We start from the raw sequence: 20,769 nt of genomic DNA, 5'->3' as shown, positions 1-20,769 counted from the left end.
TTCCATGGGTAGTGTTTCACATACACGTCCCCAGAAACAAGTGAACATTAAGTGGCATAGAAAGAGTTCAGCAGCAGTCAAAGTTAAGGGTTGTCATTGTCCAAACCCTGCTGACTCCCATTGTAGATAATGAACCACAATGTATCGTGATTCTCCTTTAAGCTTGAAGCTTTCTTATGTCACAAGCTTGAAACTTTCATATGTCACAAGCTTAAATCTTTTTTATGCATTGGAACTTTCTTGTCAAAAGCATGAAGCTTTTTTATATCACAAGCTTAGAACTTTTTTATGTTCCAAGCTTGAAACTTTCTTATGAGACAAGCTTGGAACTTTTTTATGTTCTAAACCTGAAACCTTATGTCACAAGCTTGAAGCTTTTTTATGTCACAAACTTGGAACTTTGTTTGAATACTTTGACCTTGACCGAAAAGGCTCTTTTTTTTGGTGTTAATTGCTAAGAAATTTGCATCCTAAACCTAATGGGACTGTATTTTGAAAAAGAAGTTTTATATCTTATATCTTATTTTTGGGGTGTGGGGGTGTCTTAAAAAAGGAAAGGTTCTTGTGTTTTTGTATTGATATATGAGTGCCCAGTGAGTGGGTGGCTTTTTTTTTTTTAAATAATTTTTCTGTCTAGTTTTTATTCAATTCTTATCCCATCTCTTAGGAATGAACTTTTGTTGCCAAGTCGTCTCGCCTTCATTCAAGTATCCCCAGAAGGACAAATGCCCTCTTACAAGCTTAAGAAGTCTTCAGTTGTACACCTCCCCCCTCTCTCTCATTTGGGCGGCTCTTATCAAGACGAGGGAAACCAGTCGTCTTTCCTTGGCCCTCATCGCTCTCTTCTGACCACAGAAGGACTGGTTCCCAGACCTCTTTGTGGTCTTAGTGGAGCCTCCTGTCTGATTGCTAGAGAGATCAGATCTACACAACAGCCTCACTTTCGTTTTCATCAGGGGCTCCACATGCTTCATCTTCATGCTTGGAGCCTGTCTGGAGGTTCTCAAGGTAAGAAGGCTTTTCGTTTTGTTAGCCTCTGACATTTGACGCTCTACACGTTGAGTTTATCAAGTCAAATGGGCAGTTTTTTTGACGCTGGTGCCGGATGAAAGGTCATTCTTCATCCAGACCCTCTCAGTCTAAAATTGCAGAATTCCTGGTCAATCTTCACAGGGATGGAGGGTATCTGTTGTTCTTGAGAAGGTACTGGACAACACAAAGGCAACCAGAAAGAAACAACTTACCAAGTGAGTAATGTTACTTTGCCATAATAGTAGAACCAAAGCAAAGGCAGAGGGAGAGATATGGAATTGTTTGTGGTAAATGTTCCTGTCTGTGCAAGATTACTATAAAGCATTGTGCTGTTCATTCTTCTGGAGGAAGGCTCAGAGGTGCTTAGCAGTATTAGTAAGACAATTTTGATGGTGACTGGAGAGGAAGTACAGTAAAGGAAATAAGATAATGGATGAACCATCTTTGTCTTTTTGAAGAGCAAGTGGAAACCTATTTAAAGAATGAAACCAATAATGTCACAGGAGATGCTGTGGATTATAGAATCTACAGAGGATGTGAGATTTTCAGATGCCTGAAATGTGTAACAAGAACACAGATCAAAGCCTTTGGTTTGTGTGTTTAGGGAAAATGCAAATTACAGTACAGGTATTTTATGAATTTATTTTCTTTTTCTTTTTAGAAAACTCTATTACTGTATTTTTATTGAGTTTTGCTCTTCTCCAACTGATTGTAGTTTTCTATTCTTCCAGACTTTTCATCCCCAAGGAAGGAATCATCCAACTCTTGCCGCTAAAGCTTGTAAGCTACAGAAGGTATATGCAAAAGACGTAAGACGGGAAAAGAGAGGGTCATGTTGGAAGTTTTTGTTGTACAGTATGATGTCTGGGAATAGGAAGTTTAGTGTTAATTTCCTCTTTGAAGTATATTGAAAATAATATTAAGGGGTTTGTCATCTTGTGATAGGGAGAGGATGATGAATTCTGAAGCACCTTTTGAATTTTCAATGAAAAGTGAAATTGAAGATCTATTTTCACCTGCAGTCGATCCAGAAAATAATGATACGTCAGGCAGTGTTGCTCTCTTTGATGATGGCGCTCTTTTCTTGGACCCAAAAATGGAAGTCAAAGTAGAGCCAGAAATATTTGATTCTACCGAAAGCGACTTGAAAAATTCCTACGAGTACGATGCATCAGTGAGTGAAAACAGTTCATTAAGTTTTAAAGGGGACGTCGATGATGAGGAAAGTATAGACACTTACTTAAGGACAGTTAAGGAAGAGGATAAAGTAAAAGAAAAGGGAAGACTTTCATGTGTGTTCAGGGGAAGAGAATTATTACAGAGAGATGTTTTGAATCAAGAGGTGAATCAAATAAATGAGAACCAGATAAAAAAAAGTATCTCTGGTAATGTTGACTCCAATGCTCTAGCTAGAAAGCGATGCACATGCAGTGAATGTGGGAAAGCTTTTCGTGATAGATATAGTCTTTCATTACATTCAAGAATTCACACGAGAGAGGGAAGCCATACACATGTAAAGTCTGTAGCAAAGCATTTACTACGAAAAAACTTCTCACTGGACATGTAGGAATTCATATGGAAAGGAAGCCATACACATGTAATGTCTGTAGCAAAACATTTATTTTAAAATATAATTTCACTACACATTTAAGAATTCACATGGAAGGGAATCCATACAAATGCAATGTCTGTAGCAAAACATTTTCTACAAAAGCACATCTCACTGTACATTTAAGAATTCACATGGGAGAGAAGCCATACAAATGTAATGTCTGTAGCAAAACATTCAATGTAAAAGGAGGTCTCACTGGACATTTAAGAATTCACACGGGAGAGAAGCCATACAAGTGCGATGTCTGTAGCAAAGCATTTACTACGAAAGAACTTCTAACTAGACATGTAGGAATTCAAGTGGAAGAGAAGCCATACAAATGTAATGTCTGTAGCAAAACATTTGCTTCAAAACAAAATCTCACTACACATTTAAGAATTCACCTGGAAGGGAATCCATACAAATGCAACGTTTGTAGCAAAACATTTACTAGAAAAGCACTTCTCACTGCGCATTTAAGATTTCACACTGCAGAGAAGCCATACAAGTGCGATGTCTGTAGCAAAACATTTTCTACAAAATACGGACTTGCTGGACATTTTAGAGTTCACACGGGAGAGAAGCCATACAAGTGTGATGTCTGTAGCAAAACATTTACTTTGAAACACCATCTCACTGGACATTTAGGAGTTCACACAGGGATTCCCACCAGACCAGCTAAGTCCTAATCCTGGACCCTAGCAACCATCAAGGGAAGGAACCAAAAAAAAAAAAGGAGATCCCTTGCGGAGAAGAAAGTACTCCTCTTCAGCTTCACATACATAAGGTATGAGGGGTGGGGCAGACGTAGAAACCAAGTATCCGAGGAAAAAATTAGAGATTCTGATTTACCACCTGAGAAAATTGGTATTGTAGACTGGCCACAAGGAGAGAGAGATAGCATAGATGTTAAGACCAGGAAGATTCTCACCCTGCACAAAGTCACATATAGAAACCAGTGTATGGACAGTAAGTATAGGGCAATACTTAAAAGGCTCTGAGGATGAAAATATCATAAAGGTTGCCCAACATCATAATGGAGCTCTGAGCCAACTAACTTCAATAACAAAGCAGGCTAAGAACATTGCAGAATTGCTAGAAGAAACAAAGAGCACTGAACAGACTCCAGTACCAATGATAGGCAGGAATACCAGGCACAAATTCAGTTCTATAGAGGAAAAACTTTGAATGGAAAGGTGGAAACACCGGAATAAGAAGATTCCAAGAAGAATTAGAAAAAGGTTACATAGATAAAGAAGAGTCACTCAAATGGATAAAGAATGGAAATTTAGTTTTTGATGGAGAAAGGATGAAAGTAGGAGCACAAGCCTAAGCCCTCCTAACAAATGGTTTCAAGAAAATGACAGGCATATCAGGAAACGACCTATGAAGGTTTTGTCCTGCAGCAGTTGAGAGTGTTGGTCATATGGTTTCAGCGTGCCAGATCCTAGATGCAGATGGTCATTACACAGTTCGCCACAATAACATGTGTAAATATACAGTATACATTATTATTACGAATCAAACGCATAAACTATTTACTCTTTTACTTTTTTGTTGCAATTCAGACTATTATGGATTACAGTACAATAATACCTTCAATTTTCCCGCTGATCAAAATCCTTCACATTCTAATGGGGTCCATTATGATATTCAGGCAAATCTATAGAAAAATACTGCTATACACCATCAAGTTTATTCATTTTTTATTAGACATGATATCAATACTTTATATCGTAAAATAATAAGCCATTTACATCATTCTGTGATTGAAAAGGAAGTCCCTTTCTAAAATAACATTCTTTGAGTGACATGTAAACATGAGAAGGAGCCCTGGCTTGAGCTAAGCTAGACTTTTATTTCTAGGTTATATATTCTATAGATAATCCTTTGGATTTAATTCCTTCATTAGACACTATAATAGACGGGAAACTTGCCGTTTAGACTTACGATGCTAAATACAAGGTTTTGTTAACACTCTGAGGAGGAGGACTAAATCAATATGTTAGTAGTCACTCTATAGCAAAGACGGCTGACTTTGTCTTACCTTCTTCTTCACTATTCATTTCTTGGGTTCATTTTAATCATGAATAAATAAACACAAGTTTACTTGAACGATTATTTTTATTGATTTAAAAACTGATTATTATTAGTTTATTTGGAAGATTTAATTCATGAAAAATAAGAATACAAACTCTGATAGTATTTGAAACTATTCATCATATTGTGAAATTTTTACAGTATCTGTATTTAGAATGATTTCAATTTAAGGTAAATAAAATTTTTCATTATGTTTATGTTTTATAATTTCATAATCTTCCAAAATTTTAAGAAAGCCTGCACAAATATATGTAATGAATGAGAGAGAGAGAGAGAGAGAGAGAGAATGTTATATTTTAGTAGATTAAGGAGGTAGTGGAAGATCAAATAAGAAAACCATATGGGAAATGTTAGGGAAAAAGTATCATAGGAATGTGGAATAAATATGATATTAAAATAGAAGAAGTAAGAAAGTATAAAAAGCAAGAACTCAAAAAAAAAGTAAAGTGACACATGGATTTCAAAGAAAAATAAAAGGAAAGAAAGAAGAGAGGACCAAACTAACAGAAGAGACTACACGGGAGAACTTAACACTAATGAGGCAGTAATTATTATTATTATTATTACTATCCAAGCTACAACCCTAGTTGGAAAAGCAAGATGCTATAAGCCCAGGGGCTTCAATAGGGAAAAATAGCCCAGTGAGGAAAGGAAATAAATAAATGTGGCCGTATTGACCTCTGGTGTCACTTCTAATTGCCTAGCCATTCAGAATATCTCCTTTTCTGCTTTGGAGGCTTCAAGTATGGGGGTTACGGTCATGGTGACTCTTGAGGACGTTTCCTGGATCGACCGTTGATCAGGCATAATCGGCTACCTGGTCAATACTGAGGACTTACCTGACCTGGACAAGAGAAAGGCTCTCAAGAATATCGTGCTGACAGGAGTAAGAGTCGTGAAGTTCCTGACCCACTAAGTAGCCAACCAGTGAACAAGCTGGGTCCTGAAGAGGCGTGATGCTGTCGCCTCCAGATTCCATAAGCAGATCGACAAGAGGGAGATACTGAACTTGAGGAATACCTTCCTCAAGGATCTGGCTCTTTTGCCATTGGAGGGGATAGAGGTTACATTTGAGAACTGGATGAAGTCCAGTTAGGGCTTGTTTCTACACTGAGCAGTCACCTTCCAGCACCTGCAGTCCTCTTCCACTTCGGGGTAACGTATGTCATCAACACCTACTAGGCAGACTCAGAAACCAGCTCTGAGAAGTGACTCGCGTCTTGATCCTTCCATTTTGAAGAGGGAAATGAACCAGCGTTCTTCTATTCGCCAAGGACATGGGCGATCCAAAAAGGGGAAAGGATGAGGATGACAATCCTATTGGGGGTGGGGTGGGGGGCAATCCTCCCAAGATGTCACCTGTGGAATGAATGCCTGCAATCCAAATGGAGGAGGTGGTACCAAGGGGCAGAAAGCTGGACAGTAGACATATTTTGGTCTGGATACCTCACATTCATCAGCTCTCTCCCTCCTCTAATTCTACCACCATCTATGTCATTGTCCTTTTGCCAGGTACAGTATGAGCAAAGATCCCAATGGTATGGGGAGGGCCCAAATGGCATGGGGAAGTCCAGGCTATGCTAGAGAAGGATGTTCTCCAAAAAGTCAACCATGGCTCTCCAGGCTTCTTTAGTCGACTTTTTCTTGCCGTAAAGGCGTCTGAAGGCTGGAGACCAGTCATAGACCTGTCAGTCTTGAAGGAATTTGTGCTTCAGATGTCATTGAAGATGGAGACATCAGCCACAGTCAGGTAAGCAATCAGGCCTCTTGATTTCATGATGACAATCGACCTAAAAGACGCATACTTATAGATCCAATACATCAAGACTTCAGCATTGTGTACCAATTCAAGGTGCTTTATTTCTGAGTTTGGATGGCACAACAAGTGTTCATCAGAGTCTTCACACTAGTGTTAACATACGCACATGCCAACAGTATTCGTCTCTTGCGATACTTAGACAATTGGCTGATATTGGCAGACTCGAAGAGAGCCATTCTCCTTCAACTAAACAGACTTCTTGCGTTTTGTCACAGTGAATCAGAAGAAGTCCATGTTAGTCCCAATGCAGAGACTCATTTACCTCAGAATGGACATCGACACAGTTCTAGGAAAGACCTACCAATCTCAGGAGAGTGTAGCAGCCCTGAGGAAAGTAGCAACAACACCAGTTACCAGCACATCAGTGGATGGCAAAGGATACTAGGTCATCGTGTGTCTCTGGAATGTCTCGTTCAAAACAGCCACCTTCACCTAAGACCTCTCCAATGGGAGTTAAAGGTTCTCTAGTCACAACATCTCGGCCACCTGCTTTCGTTGATCCTAATAGAGATGGGACTTACAAGGGTGACCGAATGAGAAGAGCCTTTTAAAAGTTTCTGTTTTGATACCTCTATCATTTTTTGTTGTTCACAGATGCATCTAAAGCAGGTTGGGGTGCACACCTACATTCGGATATGGTATCAGGACAGTGGTTTGTTACAAGAGTGTTGATGCCATATAAATGTGTTGGAGCTGTGAGTAGCTCTTCTAGCACTCCAACAATTTAGCCCTCTTTTATCTGGCCACTTGGTGGTGTCTCCAGATTCCAGAAAATAGCGGCTATGATGTAAACATTGCTAAGAGCCTAAACACAGATTATTTCCACTGGATTATCGTACATAAGTCTTAAAATTACTGTTTTTCAACCAAAATTATCGTACACAGTTTCAATACATTTATTAAGGAGATACATGATTGACTTATTTCAAAATATTTTAGTATAATTGTTTAATTAAACACACACTTACATATGTATATACCTATCGTACATTGCACCGGACCCAAAAAGTAATCATACATGTAAGATAATTATCGTACGAATAGCAACCTGCATTGCTTAGCGCATTCTACCCAAGGGCTACCGTTCCAAAATAACTTTTAGTGTTGGTTCTATCGACAATGTCCGGGTTCCACCCGTGGCCGCCTTGACCCCAGCCCACCCTACTGATATTTTGTTTAATTTTGCCATTCCAGTGAAAAGTATGAATATTAAAGGTAAGTAGAAAAAGGTTCTGGATTAATTCTTGGATTCTCTTTGGATATTATTATTATTATTATTATTATTATTATCATCATTATTATTATTATTATTATTATTATTATCTTCATTTTATTATCATTATTATTATTATAGTATCATTATTATTATTATTATTATTATTATTACTAGCTACGATCCTAGTTGGTAAAGCAGTATGCCATAAGTCCAAGGGCTCTAACAGGAAAAATAGCCCAGAGAAGAAAGGAAGCAAGGAAAAATAAAACAACAGTAACAGCATGAAAATAAATATTTCCTATATCTACTATATAATCTTTAACAAACAAGAGGAAGAGAAATAAGATAGAATAATAAGCCTGAGTGTACCCTCAAGCAAGAGAACTCTAACCCAAGGCCGTGGAAGACCATGGTACAGAGGCTATGGCAATACCCAAGACTAGAGATCAATGGTTTGATTTTGGAATGTCCCTCTCCTAGAAGAGCTGATTACCATAGCTGGTGGAAGGCCCCATCTTGGGGGGTGGCCCAGGGCCCAGGCCCCTGGGGCCCCACCCCTTAATCCGACCCTGGAAAAACGATTAGGCTATGTCTCTTGGGTGATAACAATGTTACCAGACTTATTTTGAGACTCTGGCATTCAAATGAAGTGTGTTTTTATGAACAGTGACGATGTAGATAAATTATATGAGTCACAACAGGCACACACGCGTAGATTTAGGCCCCCCCCCCCCCCCTTTCCTAACTACAACTTCTCTTACCAGGATATGACTACTTCTTGTCGCCTTCTCTGAGGGACGGGGGGAGACCAAGTAGTCATATGTCTGGCCATACCGCTGAGCGTGACCATATATATATATATATATATATATATATATATATATATATATATATATATATATATATATATATATATATATATACATATATATATATAAAAAGAGCAAGAGAATATATATATATATATATATATATATATATATACATATATATATATAAAGAGCAAGAGAATATATATATATATATATATATATATATATATATATATATATATATATATTCTCTTGCTCTTTTTTTATATATGGGAGATTTAGAGCCATTCTCTTATAGGTTTAAAGGTAACTCCTAAGTGGCAGAGGAAAGGGATAGGGCAGTGGCCTAGAGACTGACCATATATACATATAAATAGCACCCAAGCGCTTTCTCTACCCAAGGTAGCTCCAAGAAGAACCAGGCAATGGCTGCTGAGAGCTCATCAGGTAGACCTATAGGCATGCCAAATCCCTCCATCCTTAGTTCACAGGGACGTTGAGGTTGTGAACACCAGTGGATAGTTTTCTTGTCTGTGAGCAGTGTTTGATCACGTGACTCACGATGAGTGAATCAGTGACGTCATCCACTAGGCTGCCACAGACATGGATTTAAGGGTTAAGTTCAATTTTCTCAGTTTTTTCGTTATTATTATTATTATCATTATCATTATTATTATTATTATTATTTTTATTACTACTACTTTCTATGCTACAGTCCTAGTTGGAAAAGCAGGATGCTATAAGCTCAGGGACCCCAACAGGGAAAATAGTCCAGTGAGGAAAGGAAACAAGGAAAAAGGAAATATTTTAAGAGCAGTGACAAAGGGACATAAGGTTGTGGTGGCCTATTGGAAACGTCCCTGCCTGGCTATCACCGGATTGGGTTTCGAGTCCTGCTCCAGCTCAATAGTTTCTTTAGTGTTTGCAACCTCACCATCATTGTGAGCTAGGGATTGGGGGTATGGTGGAGCCTATACAGTAGGTTTACATGCTGAGTCATCAGCAGCTCTTGACTTGGCCTCCCTGGTCTTACCTTGGGTGGAGAGGGGGCTTGGGCACTGATCACATATATGTATGGTCAGGCTCTAGGGCCTTGTTACTATGCCTTGCCTCTGCCATTCATGAGCGACCTTTAAACCTTTAAAAGTTTAACCTACAAAGCTATATAATATGTTGAACCATGTAATTACTATGGCACGGAGACCTGATATTGTGATATTAATATTATCATTAAAATGATCATCGTTCAATGAAACTGTAAAGTCATACTTTGTACTTCAGTTTCTTGAGATTATGTATATACAATATGTTTTTCTTAAGAATCTTTTTTAAAAAAATTCGGTTACGGTCTCATTATTTTATACATTTCCTTTAAAAGAAACATTTTAAGCTTCCCGAATGAAAAAAAAAAAAACATTTTATTAAAATCGATTTACGAGGGACAAAAGGTTGGTAGACAGACTTTCTTTTCTGGCTTAAAATTCTCTTGATTATTTCGGCTCTCTCTCTCTCTCTCTCTCTCTCTCTCTCTCTCTCTCTCTCTCTCTCTCTCTCTCTCTCTCTCTCTCTCTCTCTCTCTCTATATATATATATATATATATATATATATATATATATATATATATATAATATGTGTATATATATATATATATATATATATATATATATATATATATATATATATATATATATATATATATATATATAGTATATGGTCAGTCTCTAGGACATTGCCTCTGTCATACTGCTTTAGTAGAAAATTTCGTGAAACCTATGATTATTTTAAAAGATGTGCATATTATCCACTGTTTTTATCATGAAAATGAAATTTTTTGAATTTTTGGAAGAACTGAAAAAATCTTCTTTTTAGAAAAATAGAAGAAAATTCCATTCTATCTAAGTATTAATTTCCTATAACCTTTCCGTGACATTAAACCTAAAGGTATTTTTTTTATTCTAATGAAGACTTAGTTTCAAAACGATTTGATTGCATCCTTGATTGACTTTTTATGGAGACTCAAAGTTGAATTTCTGAATGAAAATATTATGAAATTCTTAAGCTAATAAGATTAAGCCTGGCAAGTTCATATATACAGTATATATATATATATATATATATATAATAAATTTTGCACATTTAGACGTGTTTTTCATATTCAAATAAGCCATATATATTTTTGATACATTAATGTCTGGTTTCTCTTAACGACCTCGGGATCTGACCCCCAGGCGAATGGCTTAGTCACTGTCTATACAAGCTTGCCGACCAGGGTTCGATTCCCGGCCGGACCCAAGCTCTTGTCTTTGTGTGATTTCGCCTAGGGCTCTGATCCCGAGGTCGTTAAGAGAATCCAGACATTAATGTATCAAAAATATACATGGCTTATTTGAATATATATATATATATATATATATATATATATATATATATATTTATATATATATATATATATATATATATAAAAATTTATATATATATATATATATATATATATATATATATATATATATATATATATATATATATATATATATATATATATATATTTCAACAAATTGATTTTATCAATGATAAGAAATTCCTCTCTCCTAATATAGTTTGCATTCCAAAAGTTGAAGTCCAGCTGTGGCCAGATTATGGAATGATCATCCTAATCAGGTAGTTGAATCAGTAGAACTTCAAAAGTCAATAACTTACAACGAATGTTTTCATAGTTCATATATAACGAATCCTTTTTAACGTTGTTACTGTTCTGAAAATATTTCATATTAATGATATAAGTCTATTGCTAACATAAAAGTTAAAGTAAAATCCGAGAAATGGAAAATGTTTGAAAGTCATATTAAGTTTTCATATGATTTTCAACCTTACGGCTGGGAGTCGCCATCAGCTGATAGGTGAAGCAAAGATGCCATGAGTTACCATATTTTTTTTTTTAGGGATTTATATAATCAAATCATGTTCAAAAATTATTAATATAATTTTATATCAATATAAAATAATAAAAACTCTGCTGATACCCGCTTTGAAAACAATATTTAGCGGAAATTCTTAAATCTAGTGAACGCATAGTTGGCAACTTGCAAGTCGAAACTACCGGGTGCATGTTGAGTTTGAACTTTTCTCGACCTTCCTGTTTTTTTAAAAGTTTATTTCCTATTTTTTTAGGCATTATTAATATTCAAGACGATGTCGAGCAGTGCTAGAGAGTGTTCTGGTGATCCACAACTCACCACATCGAGTGGTGGTCGCCTAAATATTGAGTTTATTCTATCGTAACATAGTGTGCATGCTGAATGTGCTAAAGAGACAACATAGTTATGGCGTGTAGGTTGACGTACTCTTCAGGTTCAAATTTCGAGTCAGGAATTTAACAAATCAAGAGGAAGCGGTAATATGATAGAATAGTGTTCCTGAGTGTACCCTCAAGCAAGAGAACTCTAACCTGCAATGTCATCGTGCTCTTATAGACACGTAATATTTTCTCGTAAATCACTTATGAGAAAATAATGATTATGTCACTAGGCAAAAAAAAAAAAACACGTAACTTTAATAAACTTGCAATTGATGTTCAAACTCCAACACAGTGTTGCCAGATGGGTTAGTCTAATAATCCCATAGAACTCATGATGAAGAATCCCTATTTCCACAAATATGTTTTCTTCTGGTCCTGTAGGCTTCACTAATATAGAAATTACTCGCTATACTTCATATAAGTGGAAGCAAACTTATTGTAACTATATAAAGGTTTACTCATCTTTGTTTCTTCTTCATAGAAATTTGTACAGAATATCGCCACCAGGCTTCAAAATCTCCAAATCTAGGGATGAATTCCCTTATCTGGCAACACTGCTCCAACAGCCGATGAAGAAGCTGACGAGAGCATTGATAGTTGAAAATAGGTAGTGCTTCTTAAATAAATTATAGTGATTTTGCATAACTCTTATAATGATCATATTTAGATTACATGAATAGAATATTTATTATGTAAAATATATATTTTCAATTTTGAATACAAAATAATCGGCTAATTGGCACTCCAGATATTGAATTTAATGGGAAACATTACGACTCGTAACAGTTGGTGGAATTTGACACGATAACAACAGCACTTGTTATACACTCCATGTATGGGTCTTCGACAATAACTTTTGGATTTGTTCACCGCGTAATGAATTATATCTTCTTCATAATCATTAGTGAAATGTGTGATCTTTATCGACTCGCAAATCAAAGGACACTCATCAGTGGACGTAATAGCGAAGGACTTTGGCTGATGCTGTCAGTGGTAAGTACATTATTTATGTATTTGTGGCTAGACATGAAGGTGAGTGCTTTTTAATAGTATACGATTGGTTATGGATAACTTATCATTTTACGTCAACATTATAACACGTGAAAAGCTTTTGGTATAGGTAATGTAATGGAATGTGAAAGGTAACGTTAGTATATAGTTATTTTTATGTGGTAAGTAGATATTTACGGTTTAAGCGAAAGGTCTATAAATGGAGAGAAATATTAATAGGTTACTAGAACCGTTTAAAGTAATATGCAAGTAATGAGACTACAGTGTTATTGGAGCCATTGGGCTTGTAGCAGTCTGCTTTTCTGCTTGTTGGGATTAACTTATGTAAAAAGCTGGAAATTATTAAATTTTAGAAGGTCAAGGTCACGGTCAAGCAAAATGTCAAATTCACGTCATCAGAAATAAGTTTGGACATCATTGTCACAGAGACTTCAAACTTGGTTCATATTTGAATGTATGAAAATCCACGAGAACTAATACATGTTAAGGTGAAAGGTCAAGGTCAAGGTCGAGCAAAAGGTCGAAAAATAAGCCTCCGTGGCGGAGGTCTGCGCTGTACTGAGTGCCCCTCTAGTTTTATTCTGGTATTGTGCCATGTTTTAACTATCGATATTGCTTGTCCTCACGTAACTTATTCATATCTTAGATAGTTGAGACGGAAAGTTTGTGTTTGTTAAATTCTTTCATCTGTATAAGTTATTTAAATCAATATTTTTACTATATGACACTGTCATCTAATTAGAACCTGGAACATATATATATATATATATATATATATATATATATATATATATATATATATATATATATATATATATATATATATATATGTATATATATATATATATATATATATATATTTATATGTATATATATATACTTTATATATATATATATATATATATATATATATATATATATATATATATATATATATATATATATATATATATATATCATCAGCCGTGACTAGTCCACTGCAGGATAAAGGACTCAGACATGAACTTCCACTCGCCTTTGTTAGTGTTCTCTCTATGCCAGTCTTTACCATCAAATTTTCTTAGCTCGTGAATCCTTCGTATTCTCTTTCTTCCCCTGCTTTTTTTTTTATTTATTTTTTAAATTTTTTTTGCCATATCTAGGAACCCATTCTATAATTCTTAATGTCTAATCTATTACCGGTTATTCTCATTATATGTCCTGACCATGTCCATTCCTTTTTCTTACACGTTAGAATATCCTATACCTTCATTGCTCTCGTATCCATGTTGTTCTTTTTCTGTGTCTTAGTGTTATTCCCATCATTATTCTTTCCATCGCTCTTTGAGTTGTAAGTAGCTTATGTTTTAAGGCTCTGTGTATGTGTGTGTGGGTGTGTGTGTGTGTGTGTGTGTGCGTGTTGTTACGAGTCTCGCTTAATAGTATATCCGTTGTTTTCTAATTTTTTAGTTTTTCTTCATGTAATTTGTTGTTCTTTGTTATTTTCTTTGTTTATAATTTATTTATTATTACTTATTTCACAATTTCGTACTGGGTTTTCACTATCATCAATATCAACAGGAATAACAACATTGAAAACTTTATTGTCATCATCATCATCATCATCATCATCATCATCATCTCCTCCCACGGCTATTGACGCAAAATGTGTCGGTTAGATTTCGCCAGTCGTCTCTATCTTGAGCTTTTAATTCAATACTTCTCCATTCACCATCTCATACTCCACGCTTCATAGTTTTCAGCCATGTAGGCCTGAGTCTTCCAACTCTTCTAGTGCCTTGTGGGGCCCAACTGAACGTTTGGTGAACTAATCTCTCTTGGGTAGTGCGAAGAGCATGTCCAAAACCATCTCCATCTACCCCTCACCATGAACTCATCCACATAAGGCTTTCGAGTAATCTCTCGTATAGTTTCATTTCTAATCCTGTCCTGCCCTTTAACTCCCCTTAATACAGGGGATAATAGTCCTTATATTGCTATGGATTAATTCCTATATTAGGATACAGTTTAAAAGTTTGAAGGCCGCTCATGAATGGCAGAGGCAAGTGGCATTGAAAATTCATAGCAGGACATTGCCCTAGCATTGTATCCATATGATCAGCATCCAACTTCCTCTTTACCCAAGGTAGGACCAGGGAGGGCCAGGCAATGGCTGCTGATGACTTAGTCAGTACATTGCTATGCATTAATTTTTATAATAATATACAGTTTAAAGGTTTAAAGGCTGCTCATGAATAGCAGAGGCAAGAGCAGTGACAATCCCTGGCAGGACATTGCCCCAGCGACTGACCATATATCCCTCTCTCTAGCCAAGCTAGGACCAGGGAGAGCCAGATAATGGCTGCTGATGACCCAGAAGGTAGACCTGTAGGTTCCCCAAAATCCTCCCATCCTTAGCTCACAAGGATGGTGAGGTTGCAGACACCAGAAGAAGCTATCGAGTTTAAGCGGGACTCGATCTCCCGTCCAACAGAACGCCAGACAGGGACGTTTCCAATAGACCACCACAACCCTGCAAGGAATTTGTTTGTCTTCTTTTTAGTGGTTGTTTCGGCCATTTTTTTTATATACCTTTTATGTCTTTACATTTTTACATTTCTTAACACTCCTTAGGAAACTCATATACTGACGTTTGTAATAAAAATCTTTGATTTGCATATTATTTAGGTAAACTTCTCTTTAGGGGAAAGGAAATACTCGAGGAATCATGGATATAAATAGGTTTGTTTTCTTCATACAGAAAGATAGAATTAAAGATACATCAAAAGTGTGAACAGTTAAGATGATATATTAAAACTAGAAAAAAATAACAGAGTATAAGAATGTTCTTGTTGATAGTTTTAGAAATATATCTTAAAAACTTAATTGAGTATGTCTATAGATAAATAGTTCACGACACTTTATTATTATTATTATTATTATTATTATTATTTATATTATTATTATTATTATTATATTGTTATTATTATTATTATTATTATTATCATTATTATTATTACCTACTAAGCTACAACCCTAGTTGAAAAAGCAGGATGCTATAAGCCCAGGGGCCCCAACAGGGAAAATATCTTCAATAATAAAGATTTCATGACAAGTATTCCAATGGAGATCGTTTGTATTATAGAAAGTAGATCGTGAAATTTTAGTTAAAATATCAGTAATTACTTTAACCCCATTCATCAAATCTTCCACTGTCTTGGGTTAGAGTTCTCTTGCCCGAGGGTACATTCAGGCACACTATTCTATCTGTTTCTTGATTTCCTTTCCTCACTGGGCTATTTTCCCTGTTGGGGCCATCGAGTTGGCAGTATCCTGATTGTCCAACTAGGGTTGTAGCTTAGATAATAATAATAATAATAATAATAATATTCTATTGGTCTTAGAACTTAATTACGTGACCACTACTACTACTACTACTACTACTACTACTACTACTACTACTACTACTACTACTACTAGCTAAGCAACAACCCTTGTTAGAACAGCAAGATTACATAAGCCCAAACGTTCTAATAGCCCAAATAGGAAAGGAAATAAACAAACTATATGAAAATTAACGAATAAAGAATATAAAACATCTTATTAATAAAGACTATAAAATATCTTAAGAATAAAGACTATAAAATACCTTAAGATAAGTAACAACATTAGATTAAATATGGTGATATATAAACCACAAAGTCCTCAGGTCCTCCTATTCAGTGTGTTCAAATGCATCTTCACATATTGGGCATTATTCTCGAGTTTATTTTGGCCATTCTCTGTTAATCGTGAATCCATAGAGGCTGTTAATACTCTCGTGATCCTCTTGTGGACTGGAGAAAGTGCTGACATTGAACATCTGGGGGTTATGGGAGATGTTTTCTGGTTCCAAGTTCCTTGCTGGCTCTGAAATGGAAAGGGTTTAAGGTTTAAAGGTTGCTCATGATTGGTATGGATAAGGGACAGTGACAATGACCTAGAGTCTGACCATATATACATATACATTTATATATATATATATATATATATATATATATATATATATATATATATATATATATATATATATATATACATATATATATATATATATTATATGTATTATTATTATTATTATTAGCCAAGCTACATCCCAAGATGGAAAAGCCGGATACTATAAGCCCAAGTGCTCCAAAAGGGAAACTAGCCCCGTGAGGAAAGGAAATAAGGAAACAGATAGATTAGTGCAACTGATTGTACCTTCAAGCAAGAGAACTCTAACCCAATACAGCGGAAGGCCATGGTACAGAGGCTATGGTACAATCATTATTATTATTTGCTAAGTTACAAACCTAGTTGGAAGAGCATGGTGCTATAAGCCCAAGGCCTCCAACAGGGAAAGATGGCCCAGTGAGGAAAGTAAAAAGATAGAATAGTGTGTCTGAGTGTACCCTCAAGCAAGAGAACTCTAATCCAAGATAGCACAGATCATGGTACAAAGGCTATGGAACTACCAAGAACTAGATACTGGATGGCTTCTCCAACTCCAGGTTTTAATTCTGTGGCCTAAATTCTATACACACAACGATCTGCCTGTCAGAAGCGGAGCAACTTCTTATCTTGCTTATGCTTCAACATCCGGTATCTGGGTATTCTCGACGTACTGTACTCAAGATGATTCTAACCTATCAGCTAGTAGGACACTTTTCTGAGATAAAAGGACACTCCTGCGAGTCAGCACAAATGCGTCTCATTAAAAAAATTATTGAGTATAGATACTGTGTTCTTTAAAGGCTAACTTGATAAAACTTTATTTGAATGTAAGTGTGCACTAATGTGTAATTTTATTCTATACTTTTTCCTCTATTTTAGTATGATCGTCAGCACCTAATTGGGGTTTGTGGTAGTCCATTGTAAACGGCCCTACTTGGCGACATGCTGTACAGGGGTTCGAGACCCGCTTAAGCTAGATAGTTTCTTGTAGTGTCTGCAGCCTCGACATCATTGTGAGCTAAGGATGGGTGTTTGGAAGAGCCTATAGTCTACCTGCTGAGTCATCGTTAGCCATTGCCTGGCCCTCCCTGGTTCTAGCTTGTTGGGGAGTGTGTGAGCTAAGGATTGGTGGTTTGGGAAGCCTATACGTTTACCTGCTGAGTCATCATCAGGCATTTCCTGGCCCTCCCTGATCCTAGGTTGATGTAGAGGGGATTAGGTGCTGATCATATATACATATGGGCTATCTTTAGAGCATTGTCACTGTCCCTTGCTTCTCCCATTCATGGACGACCTGTAAACTGATTTCCCTTCAAAATTTTAGGCTTATTTAGTATTTGGTTCTTAACCTCTACTTTTCCTATCGAATAGAATGTGTTATGATTTCGATAACGATTTCTATAAATTTGTTTACGGGTGTGAGTGCCAGAAATGTATTGATGGATATAGCTATATGTGGTTTAATATTTCTTATTTATACTGTGGTACATGCGTATCTAACCATTACAAATTATATTGAAAAATAAAACTAAGAAATTCTCAGATTCCAAAGGGGAACTTCTCACTTTCCTCAAGTATTATTTACTTTTTGCTTTTTTAACCCCTTTTCTTACCCCCTACCGAGACCTTCTATCCTTCTCTACTTTTTATTCATCACTAAAGTGAAAATTTATAATATGGTAAGGAGAATTAACCTTTTTTAAAACAAATATTTACCATTAAGCGAAGTTCTTCTCACTCGGATAAGGCAAACAGCCATTCCTATGACGATAGCGACCAGCAAACAACAGATACTTAGAAAAACTATTGTTGTGATTTACAGAGCAGTGTCTCTGGTGCTTGGCGTTGGGACAGTGGATGAGACAATGCTTCTTTAAGTCGTGGATGAGACAATGCTGCTTTGAGTTGTTGTTGAACCAACAGGAAATTCCGTTGCAGAGGGAACTGGTGCTGGAAGATCTGCAATAGAGTTTGGTTAGATTAGCTTAGCTTAAACAACAACAAAAAATGCAGCAGTTTCTAGTCCACAATAGAACAAAGGCCAGATTTCATCATTACGCTGGCCAGTGCGAATTGATGTTGGCGGTAGATTTTCGTCTGATCGCTCATATTAAACCAACCTAGTATTGGTGGCCTTGACTAGTACTGCTTTGCTGATCTTAAATATACTCAAACACTTTCACCCCGTCAAGGAATCCCCACTAGTTAAACTAGTACAGCTTTGCTGACCTTAGATACACTCAAACGCTTTCACCCTGTCAAGGTATCCCCACTGATTAAACAGCATAGGTCAAATGAAATCGCAGAGCCAAGGAGATGGATGTTACTAAGAAAGTGAGCTGAGAAAGAAGATGGAAAACACGAGTTATTAGGATGGGACAGAGGCATTTGCTCTGTTGTTAGTCCAAATGACCATACTTGACTCGACTTTACTTTAAGAGCTGTTTTCCTGGTTCTGTCACACAAGGAAACCCTCTGCGCTACAGGAACTACAAGATCTGTCTGGCGTATACATTCTTAGGTATTTTGAGTATCACACAGCTTAGAAATAAAACTGAAATGATTTTTTAATTAACATTGTGAATATATTAATTTCATGATACAGTATTAGAAATATATAGAATTCGAAGACTTTCCAAAAGATATTATAAAAGGAAATGGACTCACCACATTGGTATATGTTGGCACAAAATCTCCAGTAGGTCTTTTTGGTGCTCGTGATTCTAATTCTTAAATCATATGACCAATCTAACTCATATCTTCTGTTGCCTGGATTAATTTCCACTTCCTTGGAAAGAAAGACTTTGAAAAGACATTGCATTGAAAATTTTCCACAACATTAGATATATCTGTCATATTAAGCTAACAATCATTCGCCAGTTAGAAAGATCAGTTTTGAACCAATTTTATTATAGTTTTACTTATCAGTTAATGACACAGAAGCAGAAAATACCTTAATGGTGTAACTAACAGCAGAGTTCAGAAATGGTCTTTTCCTTTGATTGTTTGGTAGCTCAAAAGTGAGTATGAATATTTATTTGGAATATGAAAGAACAATTTAGAAAGAATTTTATTACCTTATAAACTTCGTTCTGAAAGATTATGATTTGAAGGCTTGTATCTATTTATTTAAGTTTGTATGTTTGTTCGTTTGTGATTCTCATAACTCAAAAACTATATGACCGAATCTCATGAAATTTGATGGGATGATTGGCCATGATCCAACGACAATTTAATTATATTTTGGAAGTTATTGGGTCAAAGTTCAAGGCCATGTAAAGGTCAAAAACATCTTTTTGCCATATCGTGATCAATTTTTATCCAATTTGCATGAAACTAGTGCCAAAATGTGCATGGGGCATTGTCCTGCTAGGGAATTGTCACTGTCCCTTGTCTCTGCCATTCATAAAGGACTCTTAATTTAACCCTGGAAAGGTATGATGGGTTGTATGCGACCCCTACAGCATTTTCAAAACCTGTTTTTTCCCATAAATCATCAGCTGTCTCGAATATGGAAGTGATCGACCTGCAAGGGATGACTAGTCTACATGCCATTGTTTGCTTTAGGACTGATTTTCGTCTAACTTCCCTCCCTCCCCGTTTTTTTACCCCCCCCCCCCCCCCCCCCAGGGGTCGACCTCGACCTTGACATACCTTTATAGGGGTAAGTGATCAAACAGCAAAGTTATTACATAATTATAAATTGTCGAACAGTGTTGATACTTGTTTGGTTCTTTATAGTTGGAAAGTGTGGGTGGATGGTGTGTCTACCACTTGCATGACATTGGTTTTGGCTTAGATGCCATATATTGCCATGAGGTCCATTTTCTCTCAATTGCTAATTTCTGATTTTTTTTTTATTTTTTGTAAATTTGATTTTTTTCTATTTATTTTGAATTTATCTTCAATAATGGCCAGCAGGCAGTATTCCCTCGGCA

General features: G+C 36.2%; 1 protein-coding gene and 1 long non-coding RNA gene across 6 annotated transcripts in view; one reads left to right on the top strand and one right to left on the bottom strand.

The window, feature by feature from the left end:
- Positions 1–4,650, top strand: part of LOC137635499 (zinc finger protein 480-like) — a 136,950-nt gene extending 132,300 nt beyond the window's left edge. For all 5 annotated transcript variants that reach the window (XM_068367968.1, XM_068367969.1, XM_068367967.1 and 2 more), the window contains one exon: positions 1,764–4,650. In XM_068367968.1, the coding sequence (XP_068224069.1) occupies positions 2,608–3,312 (705 nt within the window). In that variant the 5' untranslated portion in view covers positions 1,764–2,607 and the 3' untranslated portion in view covers positions 3,313–4,650. The remainder of the gene's footprint in view (positions 1–1,763) is intronic.
- Positions 4,651–15,872: 11,222 nt separating this feature from the next.
- The window catches only part of LOC137635498 (uncharacterized), a 7,411-nt gene continuing 2,514 nt past the window's right edge, over positions 15,873–20,769 (bottom strand). The window contains exons 3-5 of the long non-coding RNA XR_011042691.1: positions 19,499–19,619; positions 18,548–18,790; positions 15,873–16,765 (exon numbers count right to left, since the gene is read on the bottom strand). This is a non-coding gene — a long non-coding RNA (uncharacterized lncRNA). The remainder of the gene's footprint in view (positions 16,766–18,547; positions 18,791–19,498; positions 19,620–20,769) is intronic.

Source organism: Palaemon carinicauda, unplaced genomic scaffold (genome assembly GCF_036898095.1).
Source record: "Palaemon carinicauda isolate YSFRI2023 unplaced genomic scaffold, ASM3689809v2 scaffold131, whole genome shotgun sequence".
Taxonomy (NCBI): domain Eukaryota; kingdom Metazoa; phylum Arthropoda; class Malacostraca; order Decapoda; family Palaemonidae; genus Palaemon; species Palaemon carinicauda.
The sequence above is the reverse complement of the archived record's forward strand: the minus strand, read 5'-3'. Positions and strand labels throughout refer to the sequence as shown.